Raw genomic sequence first — 23,944 nt, forward strand, 5'->3', positions numbered from 1 at the left:
GTTGGGCAGCGCCAACCCCCCCCTATCTCTACTCCGCTCCAGGAACACCCTTCTCACCCTCGGAGTCCCTCGCGCCCACACATACTCCATTATACTCCTGTTAACCCGCCTGAAGAAAGCCTTCGGGATAAACACGGGGAGGCACTGGAACAGGAACAAAAACCTTGGGAGCACCGTCATTTTGATTGACTGCACCCTACCCGCCAGGGACAGGGGCAACGCGTCCCACCTCTTGAACTCCTTCTCCATTTGCTCCACCAGCCTTGTAAAGTTAAGCCTATGCAGGGCCCCCCAGCTCCTGGCCACCTGGACCCCCAATTATCTGAAGCTCCTCTCCGCCCTTTTTAGTTGGAGCTCGCCAATCCCCCTCTCCTGGTCCCCTAGCTGAACTACGAACAGCTCGCTCTTCCCCATATTGAGCTTGTACCCCGAAAAGTCCCCGAATTCCCTAAGGATCCTCATTACCTCTGGCATTCCTCCCACCAGGTCCGGCACAACTCGTCGTGTATTATTGATGGTGTATCATTCAGCTTTCTTAGTCAATGCCATGCAAGTGATTCCAACGCCTCTGTGTGCCGTGGACACTGGTGCGACAGTCTCAGGACAAACCACTCTTGGAAAGGGAGCCTCAAAAAGCAGTTGGGCATTTTATTTGCACAAGCAAACTCTTGTTTCAGAGATGGATAAAGGACACATATTTTGTTGTCCTAACTAAATGCCAGACAGTGGAATTACAGCCAGAAATTATAGAACACCTACAGTGCAGAAGGAGGCCATTCGGCCCATTGAGCCTGCACCGAACCTCTGAAAGAGCACCCTGCCTAGGCCCACCCCCTGCCCCACCCCCATCACCCCATCTAACCTGCACATTCCTGGACACTATGGGGAATTTTAGCATGGCCAATCCACCTAACCTGCACATCTTTGGACTGTGGGAAGAAACCGAAGCACCCAAAGGAAACCCACGCAGACACGGGGAAAACATACAAACTCTACACGGACACCCGAGGTCAGAATTGAACCTGCGTCCCTGGCGCTGTGAGGCAGCAGTGCTTACCATGTGCCATTGAAATCTACACCTATTTCCTGGCTGTCATTAGTAGTCCAAGTAGCGCCCAAAAGACGGATACTGCATAAATCAATTTCAAAGTCGTTATCTCTGACTAGCATCCCGTATCTGCCAGCCAAACATTCAGAGCTGCAGAATGCTATGGTATAGCTTTTCCAACCTTCCATGTCACTAAAAGGTTTTTGACAAAGCACTCAGTACATATTATACAGAGAGCTCAGTTAAACACAAGATAAAAAAGAGCTTTATAATGAGTGACATGACCCTTTTGGATTTTGATGACAAACAATGGTCAAGAGAGGTGTATATTTAAGCAGAAATTGTGTTGCAGAAGTTTACCTGGAGATGACCACTGCCATGGCATAAATATCAATGGCTGCATCAGCAACTTTCTTCAATAAAAACTGATGATCTGAAAAACAACAAGAAGTGGTTGTCGACACCGACAGGAGGAGTTCCATACCGAAGTCCTCAACATCATACAGTCCTCAAGGTTTGTCGGCCAGGCCCCAAAGCTCAAGCAACTTCACCTTTTGTGAATTTATATCTCCCTGAATGGCTGGCTTTTCCTGTTTGAATTTTTGGGAATTCAGAGATTGGCAAAGGACTATTCTCAGTGCAATTGTGTCAGTAAAAAATATATTGATATCTTAAATTGGAACAGCTCAACTTGAGGTATATTCAAATTAACGTGAATTTAAATTTATAAGAGGAAGCAGAGACTCCAGACTGTGCCATCCGTAAGGACGAAAGGCTTGGTCAACCCTGAGCTGCAGGAGTGTCCCCTACACTTAATAGAGAATGCGAAGGCAAATAGAAATACCGCATCTCAGAGTAACATCTTAGATGAAGGACATGCCAGCACAGTACTTGTGGCTGCACATTTTGGAGGACTGCTGAAAGATCATAAACACTGCTGAATAATCATAGTGCAGAAATACGCACTATGAATTCAACTCTCTTAAAAATCCACAGGTCTGCAAGGGCACTGAGACAAGATATTGTTGCACTACAGCTTAGATATCTGTAGTGTGGGAATACCTTTTCAATTCCATATGAAGTAAATTGATATTTTAATTAGCCAGGATGATATGAAGAGCCAAAGGTGTCGCATGCAGAGCAAAGGAAATGATGCACCATTAAACAAAAAAAGGATTATTCAACCAGATTTTCCACATTTTATTGTTTTGATGGAGAGGTGAGATGTCGAGCAGCAGTTTAAGAACACCCACGTCCTCCATACCACCATGTTCTACATTTCTGGGGCCGAACTCCTGATGCAGATGTGATTTGGATGTGAATTTTTGTTTTGCTGGCAAAACAATTTTCCTTCACCAAGTCACTATGTGTGGCTTTTAGGCGGTTTAGAAAGGCGTTGGGTGAAAACGCACGCAAACCTCTTTCAAGGTTGGTGTCCCCATTGTGAGAAGCACAGGAAAACTGTATTTCCTCCCACACACAATTTCTATGTGATGATGGGTGCTTAGAAAGCAGCAACATACATACTTATTATTTTCTTCCTGTACTTCAATAGCAGATCTTCAATGGATGTTCCAAAGTGTTCAACAGCTTTCACCACCTGTCAAACATAAAGGCCATTGTTAGCTTGAAAATTGTTCAAATGGAGGTGCTCGAAAAGGTGGGAGAATTTAGTGCTGGGAAACACGGGGGGCGGGACTCTCTCAGCCCGGGGCCGGACCGGAGAATCCCCGTGACTGTCGCGAATCACGCCACGCCGCCCCGACGCCGAGACGCGATTCTCCGCTCGGTCCATTGGCGCCGGCATGGTTGGCGCGGCACGGTCGGGGGCCGCTCTACATGGCCGCCCCGCGGCCGTCGTAAAAAACCCAAGTCTCGCTGGCGCCGTCCACACCTGCTCTCAGCCGGCGGGACCGCAGCGTGGAAGGGTCCAGGGACAGCCTGTGGGGGGGGGAAGGGGGGTTGCAAACCCAGGGGGGCCTCCGGTCTGGCCTGGCCCGCGATCGGAGCCCACCGATCGGTGGGCTGGCCTCCCGGGCTGGGTGCCTCCTTTCTTCTGCGCTGGCCCCTGTAGCCCTGTGCCATGTTGCATCAGGGCCGGGGCGGAGAAGGGAACCACTGCACATGCACGTGTTGGCGCCAGTGCATCTGTGCATGCGCGGACACCGCGGCGCCCAGTTCATGCCAGGATCAGCAGCTGGAGCGGCGTGGATCGCTCCAGTGCCGTGCTGACGTCGTCGAGAAACGCGTCGGCATTTCCGACGGCGTCAACACTTAGTCTCAGGATCACAGTATCCCGCTCATCATTCCCATCTGGCAGACCAAAATTAGCATCACAAACTCCAGGTTAGGTAAAACCTCCAAGTGCCCCGCTATTTCCTCCTTAATGATAGATTCCAGCATTTTCCCTACAACCGAAGTTAAGCTTACCAGCCTATAATTACCCACTTTCTGCCGACCTCCTTTTTTAAACAGTGGTGTCACGTTTGCTACTTTCCAATCCTCTGGGACCACCCCAGAGTCTAGTGAATTTTGATAAATTATCACTAGTGCGTTTACAATTTCCCCAGCCATCTTTTTTAACACTCTGGGATGCATCCCATCAGGGCCAGGAGACATGTCTACCTTTAGCCCCATTAGCTTGCCCAATACTGCCTCCTTAGTGATTACAATCATCTCAAGGTCCTCACCTATCATATCTTTATTTCCATCAGTCACTGGCATGTTATTTGTGTCCTCCACTGTGAAGACTGACCCAAAAAACCTGTTCAGCTCCTCAGCCATTTCCCCGTCTCCTATTATTAAATCTCCCTTCTCACCTTCCAAAGGACCAATATTTACCTTAGCCACTCTTTTTTGTCTTGGATATTTGTAGAAGCTTTTACTATCTGCTTTTATGTTCTGAGTCAGTTTACTTTCATAGTCTACCTTACTCTTCTTTATGGCTTTTTTAGTAGCTATCTGTTGTCCCCTGAAGACTTCCCAGTCCTCTGTTGCTCTTTTTAGCCTTAGTTTATTAGCTCTGATTATGTCACCTTTGCTCACGAGTCGCCAGGTATCTTTCTGATACCGGCACGTGGTTCAAGCTAAAGTTATGATTAATAAGTCGGCACACCACTTAGTAAGATTGAAATCAACGGTCATTTATTATATACAAGTAATGTTTACACAATAATCCTACTATCTATATAGAAACCTATCACTACTGGCCAATACATAACTTTAGGAAGAGCCCACCAGGTCAGGGAAACGAATGGCTTATCGGATCTGGCCCGCGGGATTCAAAAGGCTGATACAAGTCAATGGCTAGGAGTCTTTATCGGATAGCGATCGCTGGATTCAAACTTACAGTTGCTGGTTGATGTTCTTGCGAAGGTCTCGAGCAGGCGAAGAATGGAGAGAGAGAGAGATCTGAACTTGGCCCCTCACTTTATAGGGCCCAGGGGCTTCCCGCCTCTCGGGGTGGCCCTTGACCCTGAGTCCCAAGTGATTGGACTTGTTCCCAATCACTGGGTTCGATACGTCCAATTGCGAGGCGATTCCCCGATCGGGGGGTGGTCGTTCACCTGCCTTTGTTTCAGCCACTGCAGGCGCCGACAGGTCTGGCCCGGTATTCAATTGCTAATATGTTGCAATTGTTCTCGGGGATAGCCGATTAAACTGCAGATGTCTGGGTTGATGGGTTGCTATTAGTCCTGAGTATAACTGCAGATGTCTGGGTTGATGGGCTGTTAATAGTCCTGAGTACGATCTGGGCCGACTTCCCCAGAGCCGAATAAGATATTCTGCCTGCAGCTGTCCGTTTGTGTCCTGCTGCCTGCTTTTCCCATCAGCCTTTTCGGTTAGCCATTTTAAATCGGGTTTTGGCCAAATTAAAAGGGAAGCAGCCATTTTACATGGCTACATTCCCGCCTTGTGATCCTAACGCGAAGCGTGAAGGATCACATAAATTTGTTTCTTCCATTCCCTGACCGGGGTGGGGGCACCTCCTACATGGCCACTACTCTGACCCTAGCTATGCACAAAAATTTACCTAAACAATTCTTGAGGGCGCTATGTCAGGCAGGGGCATGTATCTAAAAAAAATAAAACTGGGAACCTCTAACTTTACCTAAACAACTCATCAAGCATTGCATAATCCTATCTCTCTAAACGTCCAACAACAATCATAATATTCCATATATTCTTTCCTGGCTTGGCAGTCAAGCACAGGATCATACATTTCTTTTTATTTACAGGAAAACGCAAGTGCATGTTTCATTATTCATAGGTCGCGGGGGTCTGGGGTCTGGTCATAACCGAATATCGGGGCTCAGATCCGATATACACAGCAGAGTATGGCCAATGCTAACAGTGCCTCAATGATGTACGATAGGGAGTACCAAGTTATGATCTTGGCACACCAGGATAATGCAGCGTGGCTGGTGACTGGGCCCTCGGTACTGCGGGGCAGTGAAACATTAACGGCAGGGGGGTTTGGAGTAATGGGGTCCGCGTTCCCGCGCAACCAAATGTTCAGAAAAAGAGTGTTGAGCACGATGGAAGGAGTCCTCATGGCTGTCCTCTTTCTTTGTCTTTCTCTGTGTTCTCTGTCTTTCTCCGGTCCTGGAGCTTCTGAAGTTCTGTAAAACAAGCATAGTATCTGTAACTACCTTGGTTTAATATCCGGTGTGTTAGTGTGTCTGTCCTTCTTGGGGCCAATTAAACCCTTATAATTGGTCACAATATGTGACTTCTCCCCCATTTTGTTTTTTCAAAACAAATGTTAGGACACGGCACACTTCCCAATGGTGGACCAGTGTTAAGTTTATCATCCAAATGTTCTAGGATGTAAATAGCATTTGGCAGCAACCCAAAGGTTGCCTAAATAAATAAAACTGTTTTTGAAAGGAAAAGGTCGAATGAGGTGCGTATGGGCCGCGACGGGTAAGATTTGGATGGAGTCCCCGGGTAGGACGGCTACCAATACCGTATGTCCCCTACCCGAGCGTTTTTGACCAACGGGGGGGTCCCCAGGCAGGGCGAGTCTCACGCCGTTTCTCCACTGCCTGAGCACCCGACAAGAACGGACAAAAATGTAGTCATCATGGTGGGGTTGCTGTTCTGAATCTCCCGTCAAATCAGAAGTGCAGTTACGATCGGGCGTCTGATACCCGAACAAGTATCAGCTGAAAAGCTAGTTCCTCTGAACAAGCGTCTGGTGTCGGTGGGTGTCTGAGGCAAGTCCTCAAAGGTTTCAGCCGAATGGGCGTGTGGTGGTGGTGGGTGTCAGTGGGAAAAGTTAAAAAGTTCAGGTGAATGGGTGTGTGGCGGTGAGAACATTCTCCTGTTGGACGAACAACATTAAACAAACATACAAACAACGGAAAACATCCTGCAGGTTCCATCAGGAAGGACAACACTTTTCACCAAGTGTCGCCTTTAAATCATCATGTGGACACCTCAGTTCTCTATTGCGAACAGGGTCGCAAAGGGGTTGGCGGCTTGGGAGTCAGACCCGAGGTCGTCACCTTCTCCCGGGTGCCAAACCCTGGAGTGAATTAGGGCGGAAAGGGCTGCGTGGTGTGAGTTGGGGTCGCTCTCGTCGTTGCGGACGAGTCTGCAGGAGTTGTCGCGGTGCCAATGAGTTGGGTCGAGTTGGGTGGGAACAAAGCCGGGGTCGTCCGTGTGGTTCGGTGGTCGGTGGTGTGGTTTGTTTCAGAAAGTGATGAGGAAGGGATCACTGGAGTCGAAGTCGGAGTTGCTGGGTGTGGGACCAGGATAGTAGGGAGGCGTGCTGTAGCTGTCATCAGAGTCACAGTCGCTGTCTGTGCTGCTGCAGTCTGTGGGCGTTCCGGGGCGGAGCGTAAAGTTTGTGGGTGGAGTCGGGGGCGCGTCCGTGTCTGGGCTGGACGTGGAAGGGGTGGGTGTGGTTACGTTGGCTGTGGGCGGGGTTTGGTCTGCCGCGTCAAGCATGACGTGGTGGGCGTGGTTCGACTGTGCTCCATAAACCTTTAGCTGGTTTATGTGAAACCATGCAGTCTTACCATTTTGGTATTTGATTTTATATACCGATGGGCTTATTTTATCCGTAATGGAGTACGGACCCGAGTATTTCAGAGACAGAAATGTGCTGGGGTTATACACAGACAACATCACTTGTTGTCCTACATTATACTCCGTCGCATGCACTGCCTTATCAAAACAGGCTTTGCTCTGTTTTCTTTTCGTGCCCAGTTTAACAGCGGCTGCTAACTGAGCCGTTTTTACATTTGCGAGTAATTGTTCAACGGCTTTCTCATGGGTGAGGGCCGTCACTTCAGGGCTGGTCACGTCTAAACCCAACAAGTACTCTGTGCCTCTCATGGGGCGTCCGGTCATGAGGGTGTGTGGGGTAAAACCTGTGGAGGTGGAAACAGTGTTACCCAAAAACATCAGCGCAAAGGGGAGGACCGAATCCCAGGTGGTGTTGTTTTGCTGGACCATTTTTCTAAGGGTGGTTTTTAGGGTCCGATTCATGCGCTCCACTATACCACTCGACTGAGGGTGGTACGCAATGTGAAATTTTTGGGTTATGCCAAATATCGTGAGGACGTTCTGCATGACCCATCCCGTAAAGTGAGAACCTTGGTCCGACTCAATACTGCGGGGGAGTCCCCATCTTGTAAAAATGTGGTGGGTTAGGATTTTGGCTGTGGTTTTCGCGGTGTTGGTGCGGGCTGGAATTGCTTCCACCCACTTTGTAAAAGTGTCTATGACCACCAGAACATATTTATAGCCATTCCTGCAAGGGGGCAATGGACCTATAAAATCGATCTGGAGGTTAGTCCAGGGGCCGTTAACGGGTCGGGTGTGGCTGAGATGTACCTTTTTGGCATATCTATCTGGGTTGTTCTGAGCGCAGATGAGGCAATTCTCAATGTAATGGGATACATCCTCTTTGAGATTAGGCCACCAACAAAGCTGTTTGAGGTGGGCTGCGGTGGGTTCGATTCCCTGGTGTCCATGACCATCATGGAATAAAAAGATCATTTGATTCCTATCCTGCTCAGGAACTACATAAAGGGTGTCCATTAGCACCACACCGTCATGTGTGGTTATTGTATTTCTGTACCTCTCGTATGAGGCTGGAAACTTCCCTTTCACGATGTCAGTGAGAGTGCTGTCCTGCTTCTGGGCCTCTACTAGATCTTCGATCCTAGTCTGCGCGACCTGAACTGCACTCACTGGCGCACCCACTGGGGCGCTCTCGGGGGGCTTCCAAAAATACCCATGCCTGGATCCTGCCTTAGCCAGCGCGTCGGCTTTTACATTTCCGGGGGGGGAGGAACAATGGTGGCTGCGGACTTTTATAATGCCAAAGGTCCGGTTCTTGGCTTTTTTCAGAATATGGCAGAGTACTGGGGCTGAGGGGAGGGGTTTCCCATCCGCGGAAAGAAATCCTCTTGTTTCCTAGAGGGGCAGAAATTCAGTGAGGCTGCTGCAGACGTATAGACTGTCTGAATATATGTCTGCTGGGCTGAGGAAGGAATCTGGGTGCTCCACAATATAAGCGATGGCCGCAAGCTCTGCTGCCTGCGCGCCTAAGTGTCCGGGTAATTTTAATGCGATTTCCTCGAGGGCGCGTCCCTGCGCGTCCTCCACATAAATCTCACAACCTGTTATGTGTTGCCCATCCAGGATCGTGGAAGATCCATCCACATAAATCCTAATGGGGTCACACGTGTCCGGGTGAGGGGGGTTCTGAGATCGAGTGGCTAGTTTTCTGGGGGGTGTTTTAGCTATAAAGGGGCCTGTATTATGGTGGGGCAAGATGATTTCACACTCATGGGGGGTTCCGGGGTACTGTAGATTGTCCGCTAAGTATGTGTGAGTCTTTGTCCATTTTACTGTGATGTCCCGTCCTTGTAAGAGAAGGGTCCACCTAGCAGCGCGGATTTGGCTGACGGTACCGTCTTTAAGTTGTCCGTCTAGTAAAAGTTGGGTGGGGGTGTGCTCGGTCAAGATGGTGATGGGGTTCAGTCCGGTAATGTATGCGAAGTACTGGACTGCCCAGAAAACTGGCTGAGAATCCCTGCTCCTCAGCATCTAAAATCCAGGAGGCATAAGCTACGGGTCTTAACTGGTCGTGCCGTTCCTACATGAGCACGGCTGAAAGGGTGCAGTCTGTGGTCGCTACCTCTATGGCGTAAGGGGAAAGCGGGTCGGGAACTTGTAGTGCGGGGGCGGCTATGAGCGCATGTTTTAATGATTCCACAGCATCCGTATGCTGCGGAAGCCATTCCCAGGGGGCTCCTTTCTTTAGGAGGTCTGAGAGGGGCGCTGCCTTGCTGGCGAAACCGTCAATGTGGTTTCGGCAGTAGCCAACCAGTCCTAAAAATGACCGGAGGGCTGAAACGTGTTGGGGAAGGGGCAATTTAGCGATCGAGTCAATTCTTTTGTGCTCGATCTCGCGTTTGCCGTGTGTGATGATAGTACCCAAATATATCACCTTTTCTTCCAATATCTAGGCCTTTTTGGGGTTGACTTTACAGCCAATGGAGTGTAGTAATTCCAGGAGTTCGGACAGAAGCTCAATGTGCTCTTACTTCGTGTCTGTCTGCAGTAGTAGACATACTGTACCAGACATTCGGGGCGAAAAGATTTTGCTAGTCCATTTGCCAGCTGTCGGTGGAAAATGGAGGGGGAGTTATGGAAGCCTTGTGGCAGGCATGTCCACGTGTACTGCTGCGCTCTGAAAGTGAAGGCAAATTTATACTGGCATGCCTTTGCCAATGGAATGGACCAGAACCCATTACTGACGTCCAAAACCGTGAAATATCGGGCATGGACTCCCTGTTTGAGCATGGTCTCGGGACTTGTTGCAACGGTGGGGGCTGCTGCGGGGGTGACTTTATTGAGTTCCTGATAATCAATGGTCAAGCGCCATGATCCTTCGGGTTTCCTTACTGGCCAAATCGGGGCATTATTAGTTGAGGCTACCGATCTTAGGATGCCCTGCTCTAATAAGCTTTCTATGACCTTTAGGATTTCTCCCTATACTTCCAGGACATGAGTCGTCGTTATTACAGAAACCGCTCCACACGGGCCATCCTTTGCCCTGCAGAAATTTGCGAATTTCCACTTCCCAAATGGGACACTGTCCCACTCTAAGCTGCTGATCAGTGCGACCGCAAATTCTTCGGGGTTCATGAGGCATTGCATTGCCTGCATTGGCTGCATGGCTATCTCTTTTATCTGCTCGTTACGTTCAAATTTGGAACAGGGGGCTAAGGTGGTGTCGTAGATGCGGGTACGGCTTGCGCTAATTTCCGAAAATACAGACTTCCGACAGTTTCGACGCAACAAAATCTATCAGTTTTACCTTATAACCCTGTTCGTTACGCATGCATACACACACTTCCGAATTGTGAATTATTAACCAGAACCGCTTGAACACTTGTGAGTTTTTTTGTTTTTGTTTCCGATTGGATTCTATTCAAATTGTTGCGGTTCTCCCGGAGTGGTTTTCCACTTCTATGTCGGGTCACACCGGAGTCGCCAATTATGTTGCTCTTTTTAGCCTTAGTTTATTAGCTCTGATTATGTCACCTTTGCTCACGTGTCGCCAGGTATCTTTCTGATACCGCCACGTGGTTCAAGCTAAAGGTATGATTAATAAGTCGGCACACCGCTTAGTAAGATTGAAATCAACGGTCATTTATTATATACAACAAGTAATGTTTACACAATAATCCTACTATCTATATAGAAACCTATCACTACTGGCCAATACTTAACTTTAGGAAGAGCCCACCAGGTCAGGGAAACGAATGGCTTATCGAATCGGATCTGGCCCGCGGGATTCAAAAGGCTGATACAGGTCGATGGCTAGGAGACTTTATCGGATAGCGATCGCTGGATTCAAACTTACAGTTGCTGGTTGATGTTCTTGCGAAGGTCTCGAGCAGGCAAAGAAGGGAGAGAGAGAGAGAGATCTGAACTTGGCCCCTCACTTTATAGGGCCCAGGGGCTTCCCGCCTCTCGGGGTGGCCCTTGATCCTGAGTCCCAAGTGATTGGACTTGTTCCCAATCACTGGGTTCGATACGTCCAATTGCGAGGCGATTCCCCGATCAGGGGGTGGTCGTTCACCTGCCTTTGTTTCAGCCACTGCAGGCGCCGACAGGTCTGGCCCGGTATTCAATTGCTAATATTTTGCAATTGTTCCCGGGGATAGCCGATTAAACTGCAGATGTCTGGGTTGATGGGCTGCTAATAGTCCTGAGTATAACTGCAGATGTCTGGGTTGATGGGCTGTTAATAGTCCTGAGTATCGATCTGGGCCGACTTCCCCAGAGCCGAATATGATATTCTGCCTGCAGCTGTCCGTTTCTGTCCTGCTGCCTGCTTTTCCCATCAGCCTTTTCGGTTAGCCATTTTAAATCGGGTTTTGGCCAAATTAATAGGGAAGCAGCCATTTTACATGGCTACACCTCTAGTCTCCCATTAATTTTTGCCACTTTGTATGTTTTTTCCTTCAATTTGATACTCTCCCTCGCCTCCTTAGATATCCACGGTCGATTTTCCCCCTTTCTACCGTCTTTCTTTTTTGTCGGTATGAAACTTTTCTGGACACTGTGAAAGGTCGCTCGGAAGGTTCTCCACTGTTCCTCAACTGCTTCACCATGAAGTCTTTGCTCCCAGTCTACCTTAGCTAGTTCTTCTCTCATCCCATTGTAATCGCCTTTGTTTAAGCACAAAACACTAGTGTTTGATTTTACCTTGTCATCCTCCAACTGTATTTTAAATTCCACCATATTGTGGTCGCTCCTTCCAAGAGGATCCCGAACTATGAGATCATTAATCAATCCTGCCTCATTACACAGGACCAGATCTAGCACCGCTTGTTCCCTTGTAGGTTCCATTACATACTGTTCCAGGAAATTATCCCGGGCACATTCTATAAACTCCTCCTCAAGGCTGCCTTTACCAACCTGGTTAAACCAATCGCTATGCAGATTAAAATCTCCCATGTTAACCGCTGTACCATTTCTACATGCATCTGTTATTTCTTTGCTTGTTGCCTGCCCTACCATCCTGTTACTATTTGGTGGCCTATAGACTACTCCTATCAGTGACCTTTTCGACTTACTATTCCTGATTTCCACCCAAATTGATTCAACCTTGTCCTCCATAGCACCAATATCATCCCTTACTATTGCCCGGATGCCATCCTTGAACAACAAAGTTACACCACTGCCCTGACCGTCCATTCTATCCTTTCGTATAGTCTGATACCCTTGGATATTTAACTCCCAGTCGTGACCATCTTTTAACCATGTTTCAGTAATGGCCACTAAATCATAGTCATTCACGATGATTTGCGCCATCAACTCATTTACCTTATTTTGCATACTACGAGCATTCAGGTAAAGTACACTTATGCTGTTTTTTATGTCTTTGTTATAAGAACATAAGAACATAAGAACTAGGAGCAGGAGTAGGCCATCTGGCCCCTTGAGCCTGCTCCACCATTCAATGAGATCATGGCTGATCTTTTGTGGACTCAGCTCCACTTTCCGGCCCGAACACCACAACCCTTAATGCCTTTATTCTTCAAAAAACTATCTATCTTTATCTTAAAAACATTTAATGAAGGGGCCTCTACTGCTTCACTGGGCAAGGAATTCCATAGGAATTCTAACATGAATCTTATGAATCCTAACACCTTGATCAGTAACGTTTTGCAATTTATTTTTCCTCTTACCCTTTCTCCTAATTTTCCTTGTCTTTGAACCCATATCTCTACTTAATAACCTGTCACGTAACCTGCTGCCTTGATCTCCATTAACCATTATACTGTCCATAGCTTTACACTTCCCTTCCCCCCAACTTGCTAGTTTAAGCTAGGTCAGCATGGTTCTGACACCTATAGAACATAGAACATAGAACATAGAAAATACAGCACAGAACAGGCCCTTCGGCCCACGATGTTGTGCCGAACCTGTGTCCTAGATTAATCATAAATTATCATTGAATTTACAGTGCAGAAGGAGGCCATTCGGCCCTTTGAGTCTGCACCGGCTCTTGGAAAGAGCACCCTACCCAAACTCAACACCTCCACCCAACACCAAGGGCAATTTCGGACATTAAGGGCAATTTATCATTGGCCAATTCACCTAACCTGCACATCTTTGGACTGTGGGAGGAAACCGGAGCACCCGGAGGAAACCCACGCAGACACGGGGAGGACGTGCAGACTCCGCACAGACAGTGACCCAAGCCGGAATCGAACCTGGGACCCTGGAGCTGTGAAGCAAATGTGCTATCCACAAAGCTACCGTGCTGCCCTTAAGAACAAATAAATCTACACTATATCATTTTACCGTAATCCATGTACCTATCCAATAGCTGCTTGAAGGTCCCTAATGTTTCCGACTCAACTACTTCCACAGGCAGTGCATTCCATGCCCCACTACTCTCTGGGTAAAGAACCTACCTCTGATATCCCTCCTATATCTTCCACCTTTCACCTTAAATTTATGTCCCCTTGTAATGGTTTGTTCCACCCGGGGAAAAAGTCTCTGACTGTCTACTCTATCTATTCCCCTGATCATCTTATAAACCTCTATCAAGTCGCCCCTCATCCTTCTCCATTCTATTGAGAAAAGGCCTAGCACCCTCAACCTTTCCTCGTAAGACCTACTCTCCATTCCAGGCAACATCCTGGTAAATCTTCTTTGCACCCTTTCCAAAGCTTCCACATCCTTCCTAAAATGAGGCGACCAGAATTGTACACAGTACTCCAAATGTGGCCTTACCAAAGCTTTGTACAGCTGCATCATCACCTCACGGCTCCTAAATTCAATCCCTCTGTTAATGAACGCGAGCACACCATAGGCCTTCTTCACAGCTCTATCCACTTGAGTGGCAACTTTCAAAGGTGTATGAACATAGACCCCAAGATCTCTCTGCTCCTCCACATTGCCAAGAACTCTACCGTTAACCCTGTATTCCGCATTCATATTTGTCCTTCCAAAATGGACAACCTCACACTTTTCAGGGTTAAACTCCATCTGCCACTTCTCAGCCCAGCTCTGTATCCTATCTATGTCTCTTTGCAGCTGACAACAGCCCTCCTTACTATCCACAACTCCAACAATCTGCGTATCGTCTGCAAATTTACTGACCCACCCTTCAACTCCCTCATCCAAGTCATTAATGAAAATCACAAACAGCAGAGGACCCAGAACTGATCCCTGCGGTACTCCACTGGTAACTGGGATCCAGGCTGAATATTTGCCATCCACCACCACTCTCTGACTTCTATCGGTTAGCCAGTTTGTTATCCAACTGGCCAAATTTCCCACTATCCCATGCCTCCTTACTTTCTGCATAAGCCTACCATGGGGAACCTTATCAAATGCCTTACTAAAATCCATGTACACTACATCCACTGCTTTACCTTCATCCACATGCTTGGTCACTTCCTCAAAGAATTCAATAATACTTGTAAGGCAAGACCTACCCCTCACAAATCCGTGCTGACTATCCCTAATCAAACAGTGTCTTTCCAGATGCTCAGAAATCCTATCCTTCAGTACCCTTTCCATTACTTTGCCTACCACCGAAGTAAGACTAACTGGCCTGTAATTCCCAGGGTTATCCCTAGTCCCTTTTTTGAACAGGGGCACGACATTCGCCACTCTCCAATCCCCTGGTACCACCCCTGTTGACAGTGAGGACGAAAAGATCATTGCCAATGTGTTACATCTGAGGCCAAGCTGGATTCTGTTCACTGTACAGTGGATGTTTCAATCGGGTGTTAACAAGTGAGAGAGGCTTCACTTGCAATCAATGAGTTAAGAAATTTGAATAAGAATTCTGCAGATTTCCCCACAAGAAACAGGAGTGCCAGTTTGTGTCAGAATTTAAATCAGTCCTGCTGAGGGCTAAATTGAGGACCTTTGGTTGTATTGACAGTAGATGTATCAATAACAGCAACAAACTGCATTTTATATAGCGCCTTTAATGGAGTGAAACATTGCATTGCAATGGAGCATCACAGGAGTGCTATTAAACAGAATTTCAACCAGGCTACAGAAGAAGATATTAGGACAGGTGACGAAAAACCTCATTAAGAGAGGTAGGTTTTAAGAAATGTTTCAAAGATGGAGAAAGAGGTGGAGAAGTAGAGCGGTTTTCACATACAAGAGGTGGGAATTGTTTTAAAGTAGGAATGCTAATTTTATAGAGTTCTCAGATAAAAAAAACACTTTTCCACTTTGCATGATACACTAAATAAGGATAAATGTGAAACGTGGACCAAGAAATTCCTCAAAGCTGGTCCCCACTCAGCTTCCGCCACACTTTCAGATAAGTAATGGTGTTCAATCAAGCAGGGGCAGCCAAGAGGAATTTCTCGATCACAGTGTTCACAGAAATGAACTACCCCTAAGGCAGCCAAGATATACGTTCAGTGTATGCTGGTCCGAGAATTGGTCTTCCCTAAGAAATACTCACAGTCCTGACAGTCCCTTCAGCTAATATTGTATTGATTGTATAAGTAGAAATCATTACCAAATCCCCACTCGCCATCAGATCAGGATGTATTACATTCGTTAGTGATAGACCAGTGGACATGCCCAGTTTTCTGTGGAATAGATAGAGAAGATTAAAACACTGTAATAACCAAGAAAAAAGGATAACTCCTGCATGCTACAAATGAGACAATATGATCCACATTTTTCATCTCTTTACTCTCTTGTCATGAGCAAGAGAAAATAACCCTTAATAATTATGGCAAAATACGGCAAATAAAAGTGTTTTCAGAATTGTATCTGAAGGGGCAGCACGGTGGTGCAGTGGTTAGCACTGGGACTATGGCGCTGAGGACCCGGGTTCAAATCCCGGCCCTGGGTCACTGTCCGTGTGGAGTTTGCACATTCTCCTCGTGTCTGCGTGGGTTTCACCCCAACAACCCAAAGATGTGCTGGTTAGGTGTATTGGCCTCATTAAATTGCGCCTTAATTGGAAAAAAAGTAAGTGGATACTCTAAATTTATTAAAAAATAGAATTGTATCTGGGATGTAACACTTCCAAAGTTTAAAGATGTGAAGGGTTGCAGACTCGATGGGGCAAATTGCCTCCTTCTGCACTGTAGTGATTCTATGATTCTATAACTTGACTCTTGGGAATTTCTGCTTCCTGTTGGCAAAATAATTCTGATTTTTTACAAAGTAGCTGCATCAACAAACGAGAGGAAAAATGACAACAGTCATTAAACGCTATCACTAATATCCATCTCCCTTTCTCCTGTCCTCCATTCCTTCCCCGAGTTGTTCAAACAGAACCAGGTTTTATTGGCGGTTCCTCTCAATGGGACTCACGTAATAGAGCTTGGAATGTTCAATTATTCTTAAGGTGGCAACACTTGACTGCATCTGTCAGCTATTTAAAATCAGACATATTTTGCCAGTAAGTTTCAACTTGATGGAAGATTTGTTAATGAGTCTTGAATTTCCTCCCAGGCGCATGTAGGAAGGCAAGAAACCTAATGGCAAACACCCACTACTTGTATTTATTTAGCATCAAAACTGCGATTACATTGTAACTGGTGTGCTTCTTCCAATTGACAAACAAGCTAATTAAGTAGATTAGGAAGATTTTCCAAAAATGATCACATCGTAATAATCAGTTAAATGACTACTTGATCCTTTGCTGCTGGATCGTTGAAATACTATTGGAATTTAAAAAGAAGTTAGTTGAAGAATTTGTCCTCGCAAAATAAATCTAGTAACAGCGATATCACATGAACAGTTCCACTGTTGATACAGCTATCCCACAAGCTGCAGGAGCACACAAAATATCCTTAGTGCAAGACATCACATAGACAGTAAAGGGTGACTCCTGCTGAATAAAATGAGGAACTGAATAGACGCAGTCTGAAGGGCAGGCATTGTATTGAATGCAAGAACTGGCACTGAGATATGCAGTTGCTATAGCAGATCAGATGTGTAAATGATTACATTTATTTTATCAGTAGGAATTGAAAGATAAATAAACACATATGAACTCAGCTGTAATCAATTTGAATTTGTTCTTTTGCAAAGTTACAGGAGATAACACTTATATCTATATATCATAGTTGTGGTAGCATGCCCCTTTTGGGGGGAGGGGCGAGTTCCTGAAAGGTCATGTGATCTGATCGGCCAATTCGGTCAGAGCACTATGACATGAACCCTGGGGAATGAGCGCGGGTTTCCCAGTTAGGAAGTTTGGAGTCTTGGAACATGATAGCCTTTTATCCCACCCTTGTCGCTAATGTAATATCCTGGCAGGCTGGCGACCACCAAGTTGATTAACGAATAACGGTTTATTAAAGTAAATAACTATATACAGAGAATAAGCTAAAAGGCTACCATGTCCCACGATTCAAAAATCCCAACTAACTGGGAACGCCTAACTGGGAACACTACGCTCAGCCCCTCGGGGTTCCATGTACTCTGACCCAATTGGCCAATCGGTCACATGACCATCCAGGAACTCTCTCCCCCCCCCCCCCCCCCCTCCTTTAAGGGACATGCTACCACAATAGTAGAAAATGAATTGTTCTTTTTTTCCCCTTAAATTAAAACGCAAGGTGAAGGAACAAAACCCACTTTGGGGTATGTCACCAAATTTCAGGGAGTAGTAATTAGGTGAAATTTGAATAATAAGTAACTCTTCTGCCACACAGGTTCCAGACAATAACCATCTCAGCAATAGAGAATCTAACACCTCCACCAGCCCCATCCGTGACAAACAGTCAACACCAAGAAAAATTACATTTTCGGAACAATTAAATTCAAATACCAGCAAGGTCAATGATTTGACCTTGGATTCCCCAGTTGGGGGTCTAAACTCTCTTAATTATAAGGTTACTCAACAGAACTCACAATACCGCTTAGCTCTTTTGAAGATTTGCTCCGTTAGTGCTCCCGGATCACTCAATGGCTTCTTCATGATCATCTGCAGTCTTTTAAAGTAATCTCCAGTTTTCTGTTACACCAGTATTCAGAAACATTTCAAAAAAATCAGTGAGCACATTTCATTCAGAATTCACTGATACAGTTCATCAATCTACTGCAGACACTGACTGCCTGCTTACTCATTTGATAAGAATACAACTTGAAATAGGGGAAGCTGAAATTTGTTGCATTTTGAAAAAGTACAACTTAACTTTTCCATCATCTTTTGATCTGCTCTTCTGGATTTGCACATACCTTGCACATAATATGGCTAATAACTGAGCTAACCTCCAGATTTCTGCCAAAACAGCATTGTTTTCTAAAAGGCTGTTGAAGAAGTGAAACAGTTTCAGCAGTAGTGTCTTGCTCTCTAATTCTCGCTCACCAGAAGGTGCAACACGTTTTTAGTGTCTTCTCCCGGCAGCTAACCTGCCTTTTGGAGTTTACACCACATTTTGAAATCAATGGCTTGTTATATGATAAATCACTGGCAGAAATTAATTCTAACCATCAAGGCTACCAGACTGACCAGATACCAATTTCCTTTCACTGATTCTGTACAGGAAGATATCCAACCTCTCAACAGTAATATAGAAAAACCATATTGAAAATACTATTCTTAGAATAAGCACAAAAAAAGGAACATAGGGCAGCACGGTGGCACAGTGGTTAGCATTGCAGCCTCACGGCGCTGAGGACCTGGGTTCGAATCCCGGCCCTGGGTCGCTGTCCATGTGGAGTTTGCACGTTCTCCCCGTGTCTGCGTGGGTTTCACCCCCACAACCCAAAGATGTGCAAGATAGGTGGATTGACCATGCTAAATTGCCCCACAACTGGAAAAAATAATTGGGTACTCTAAATTTATTTTAAAAAAGGAACATTAATCACAACTCCCACATAGAGGGGCACATAATGACATTGAGCCAGTAATAAATAGTATTAGGCGAATCAAGTTTTTACTGGTAATAATCCATTACACAGCAGGTTCCTGATCTTAGTTTTGCCAACAGATGTAAGAAAAGGGTATGAGTTTTGGAATTAAATTTAAGGTGAATATAAGTCAAGCTGCTCTTGCACGCTTTGCAGTGGCTTGATACAGAGTAACATGGCGGACGGCACGGTGGCGCAGTGGATAACACTGCTGCCTCACGGCACCGAGGACCCGGGTTCGATCACGGCCCCGGGTCACTGCCCTGTGGAGTTTGCACATTCCCCCCCGTATCTGCGTGAGTCTTATCCCCACAATCCAAAGATGAGCAGCGTAGGTGGATTGGCCACGCTAAATTGCCCCTTAATTTAAGAGTAACACTGAGAAAAATTGAGTCAGGAGGGACAGTGAACAAAAGATCCATGTGAATTGTCCTACATTGGATGGATAGGAGAACTAAAGAGCATTCTACATTAATTTGTACGGATAGGTAGTTATATTCTTTGTCATAATATTACCACATTGTGTAAGCAGTCACAACTTACTTGAATACCAGTTAGTGCAATAAACAATCGGAGGATGTCGTTGGTGCCCTCAAAAATACGGAAGATGCGCAGATCTCTCATCACTCTCTCTATACCTGTTTCCTATCGAATGGCAAAGAAGTAAAAATATGTATGCAGCACAAACAGACATACTGGGTACAAAGCATATACATGTATTCTATTTGTATCTGTAGATTCCAACTCTTAGATATTTTTTATCTAATAGTGTGTCGTACCGAAAGACAAGAACAAGTCATTCTGCAAATAACCATCATTGTTACCTCCTATTCGCCCCCTACAGTAGCTTCATAAAACTTCTACAGTTCCTTCATAAAAGTAGGAAATTCATGCATCCTACAATATCATTGTACATTCTATTCAGCATATACATTTAGGTCACACAGTATCCAGAACCACTATATACACCTACAGTACCTGCATATATCCCATTCCTCCGAGGATCTGAATACATTCATCAGTCACATACCAAGCAGCCTCCTGGAGAGAAAATGAAAAGAATGGACTTGATAACCGGACAGAAGTTTTTTCATTGATCATTTCTTTTCAATCTGTGATTTAACTCATCAAGTATTTCATTCAAAATGATAATTCCTTGCTGTGATATCTGCCAGAGCGTCTCTCAATAATTTCATCAGGGTTTGCACTCACCTAGTGTAAGGGTATTAGAGATGAACTGGAGAAATAGCACAGTGGGTCCTAAATGAGATATGCAAAGCTAATCACAGGTTGGTAAGTTCAAACACCATCGGTACTCTCTCTGACCGAAGTCTAATTTAGGGCTCCTAGATATTGCCAAAGCTGCACATAATTCATGTATTATCTTTAAAAAGAGGAAACCTTATTTGATATACAAAGAGGTCTATTTTAAACAATTACAATTTTATTGTAAATATTCTATGATCTGTTTTGTGAGGGCCACGAAGAATCCAGCACGAGTTTCAAGGATACAAACAAATAACATTTATTTACAATACCATATATATACACAACAGCAGCAACCTCACTTGCTGCTTACTCCTTCCTGCTGGTTCCAAACTGGCCAGCTTTATTTGTTCAGGGAGTCTGCTAATGATTTCTCCGCCCCCCTCATTGGGGAAGCTCATACTCCCACAGGATTGTGGGATTGTCATTAGTCCCCAGCCAATGGTAAGCAGGCAGGTTATAACATCCCTCCCCCCCCAAAGTCCAAGGAATCCACCGAAGACCCTGGCGAAGGGGGGCGATGGACTCGTTTTGCCGCAGGCCGGACACCATTTGCACGAGGCGCTGGATCGGGCGGCGTGTAACGAGACGGAGACCGGCGCTTCCGTGATGAACGGCGTAACGGTTGTACATCCACGGCCCGTGGGCCCGAGGATTCCCCCTCTGATGCGTCCTGTGTCTCCAACTCGGAGTCAGAGTCTGCTGCCTCTGTCATCTCGGCGTCTCTATCTCCGCGCGGTTCTGTAACGACCTGCGCAGGCTTTGAGTGAGGTACCAGAGGAAGATTGTGAGGACTACTTTCCATTGTCTCTGGTCTCTGCGGCTGTAGAAATTAGCTCCGGAGGCGGGGAATCTTTGGAAGGGATAGTCTTCTGGACCGAACGTGGTCTACATGTTGCGCTGGAGCCGACCCTGGGCTAGCACCTGGTAAGATATAGGGCCCATTTGGCGAAAGATTACGCCAGGGACCCACTGGGCACCACCAGCAAAATTGCGAACGAACACTGGGTCACCGGGCGCAAACTGCCGAATCGGCCGATGCCGAGAAAAACCCTGTCCCTGCCGTTCTTGTGTGCGGCGTACTTTTGCCCCAATCCGTCGCCCCGCTCGGTGCGCACAAGCGCGGGAGTCCGCGAAAAGCGCGCAAAATGGCCACCCTCATCCAGGCTGAGGCCCTGGAGTTGCTCGATTGCTTGGACCCATTCTGCCTCATGGGGACCTTGCCGCGCCGTTTCAGCCACTTGGATGTGGGAATACTGACTAGTGGAGTGTTCATCTAGCACGCAGGTCTCGATGGCAATCGCTAGGGTGAGCTGCTTTACCCTGAGGAGCTGCTGGCGTAGGGGGTCCGACTGAACACCGAAAACGATCTGGTCGCGTAAAATGGAGTCGGAGGTGGGCCCGTAATTACAGGACTGCGCAAGGATGCGGAGTGTTATCCGTTTTAGTTGCTGTGATATGAAGAGTATAAAGTTCTTGTTCCTTTTCACCAAACACCATTTATTTCACTTCCACAGCCTCTGCTCAAAACTCTTAACAACACACCACCTGACAGAGGCCACCTGAAGCCCCTTTACATATCAGTGTCAATTAATGGATACTTAACATAAATGAGACAACTAATTGCAATGTCTCTTAACCCATTACTTAACACGGAGGTGGGTGAGAAAGGACTGGAACGGTTCATCCTTACCCTGCAAACGCTGTTGGAATATATAGCGCTCGAAACTTTCATTCACCTTGATGTCGCAGTGACTGTCAAACTTAAGGAGGACTGTCTTGAATTTTGATTTATCTTCACCATCAGCAAAGGTGAGAGAATTGAAAATGTGGATGGCATGTTCCCCAGCTGTGGATAGGAAGAGAGCGATCTTCCTGGTGTCTGAGGCAGCTTCCCGGTCTGTGGCTTCAAGGTAGAGCTGGAAGCGTTGTTTGAATATCTTCCAGTTGGCCCCGAAGTTACCGGTGATGCGGAGCAGCGGCGGCGGGCGGACGCGGTCCATTTTGCAGGCTGGCTGTATGCTGGTGGAAGGCAGATCATTTTCAGGTAGGTCTAAGAAGTTCTAACATCCCTCAACTACTGGTACCATGATGTGTTGGGTGCTCTGGATCCGTGGAACACATACAGGCCACCAACACTTAAAATAGTACAACACTATTTTATTAAGTTAGAAACTGTTGAACATACTTTCACTGTGGGTTAACACGATGTTAGATTAAACTAAAGACCTATGCCTGTCCTAACCAGTCTATGCACTCAGCACATGGTGAAGATCTGTGCTGTAAGCTGTAAGCTCTGTCCTTCTGAGAAGCTGCATCCCGAATGAGCAGGAACTCTGATGCCCTCTGTCTATATAGAGAGTGTGCTCTAACTGGTGATTGGCTGCAGTGTTGTGTGTGTTGATTGGTCAACTGTGTGTCCATCAGTGTGTATATCTGCACCATGATATACTGGTGTGTATTATGACAAGTAACTCATCTCCTGACTCTCGAATATGTATCAGCCATCTAAAAGACACAAGTCAGGCGTGTGATGGAATACTCACCCCTTGCAGCTCCAACAACACTCAAGAGCTAAACGTCACCCATGACAAAGCAGCCCACTTGATCGGCACACCATCCACCAATTTTAACATTCACTCCATCCACCACTGGTGCACAGTGGCAGCAGCTGTACACATACCAGGGGCTGGTTTAGCACACTAGGGGCTGGTTTAGCACACTGGGCTAAATCGCTGGCTTTTAAAGCAGACCAAGGCAGGCCAGCATCACGGTTCGATTCCCGTAACAGCCTCCCCGAACAGGCGCCGGAATGTGGCGACTAGGGGCTTTTCACAGTAACTTCATTGAAGCCTACTTGTGACAATAAGCGATTTTCATTTCATTTCATATACAAGGTGCAGGAATCAACCAAGGTTCCTTCAACACGTCCTTCCAATCTCCATCATCTAAGGCTATAGACACATGGGAACACCACCATATGGAAGTTCCCCTTCAAGTCACACACCATCCTGACTTAGAACTATATCATTGTTCCTTCACTGTCACTGGATCAAAATCCTTGAATTCCCTTTCTAATAGCTCTGTGGGTGTATCTGCGCCACATGGACTGCAGTGCTTCAAGAAGGTAGCTCACCAGCACCTTCTCAAGGGCAGGGATGGGCAACAACTACTGGTCTCGACAATGATGCCTCCAATTCATGAAAAAATAAAAACAAACAAAATTGGAAATTTCTCATGGTAAAGCTTGCCATTTTCTCATGGTATCTGGATGTTACTGACAATGCCAGTATTTATTGCCTTTCCCTAATTACCCTTGAGAAAGTGGTGGTGAGTCATCATCTTGAATATTCCAGTACCTGGTGCAGGTACATCCAGAGTGCTGTTTGAAAATCAGTTTGGAAATGAGCATGATTTGATTGAGAGACACTGCCAAATCATGGACGGAATTCGCTGAGCCTACGCGCCTAGATCGCGATCGGCGCGGGAGCGGAGAATGGGCGTTGACGGCGAAAACCGGCGCAACGCTGCTCCCGTGATTCTTCGGTCCCCAGAGAATTGCCATGAATCGCACGCTCGTGATCTACTCTTCGCGGGTAGGGGGCCATTGACAGAGGCCCCCACGGCGATTCTCCGACAAAAACTGGCCGAGTTCCCAACTATGTGGTTCTAACCACGTTTTGCCTGTCGGGAACGGCCAGTGGCGGTTGCGGAGTCCATCCGCAGCTGCCC

The 23,944-nt window shown here is 46.5% G+C and overlaps 1 protein-coding gene across 2 annotated transcripts in view; it reads right to left on the reverse strand.

Moving 5' to 3' along the window:
* LOC140389288 (very long-chain specific acyl-CoA dehydrogenase, mitochondrial-like) overlaps positions 1 to 23,944 on the reverse strand; it is a 105,737-nt gene that overhangs the window by 16,866 nt on the left and 64,927 nt on the right. For both annotated transcript variants that reach the window (XM_072473467.1, XM_072473466.1), the window contains exons 12-17: positions 19,925 to 19,987; positions 19,490 to 19,591; positions 17,950 to 18,047; positions 15,588 to 15,660; positions 2,576 to 2,648; positions 1,409 to 1,481 (exon numbers count right to left, since the gene is read on the reverse strand). In XM_072473467.1, coding sequence (XP_072329568.1) covers positions 1,409 to 1,481; positions 2,576 to 2,648; positions 15,588 to 15,660; positions 17,950 to 18,047; positions 19,490 to 19,591; positions 19,925 to 19,987 — 482 coding nt within the window. The remainder of the gene's footprint in view (positions 1 to 1,408; positions 1,482 to 2,575; positions 2,649 to 15,587; positions 15,661 to 17,949; positions 18,048 to 19,489; positions 19,592 to 19,924; positions 19,988 to 23,944) is intronic.

Source organism: Scyliorhinus torazame, chromosome 14, assembly GCF_047496885.1.
Source record: "Scyliorhinus torazame isolate Kashiwa2021f chromosome 14, sScyTor2.1, whole genome shotgun sequence".
NCBI classification, from domain to species: Eukaryota; Metazoa; Chordata; class Chondrichthyes; order Carcharhiniformes; family Scyliorhinidae; genus Scyliorhinus; species Scyliorhinus torazame.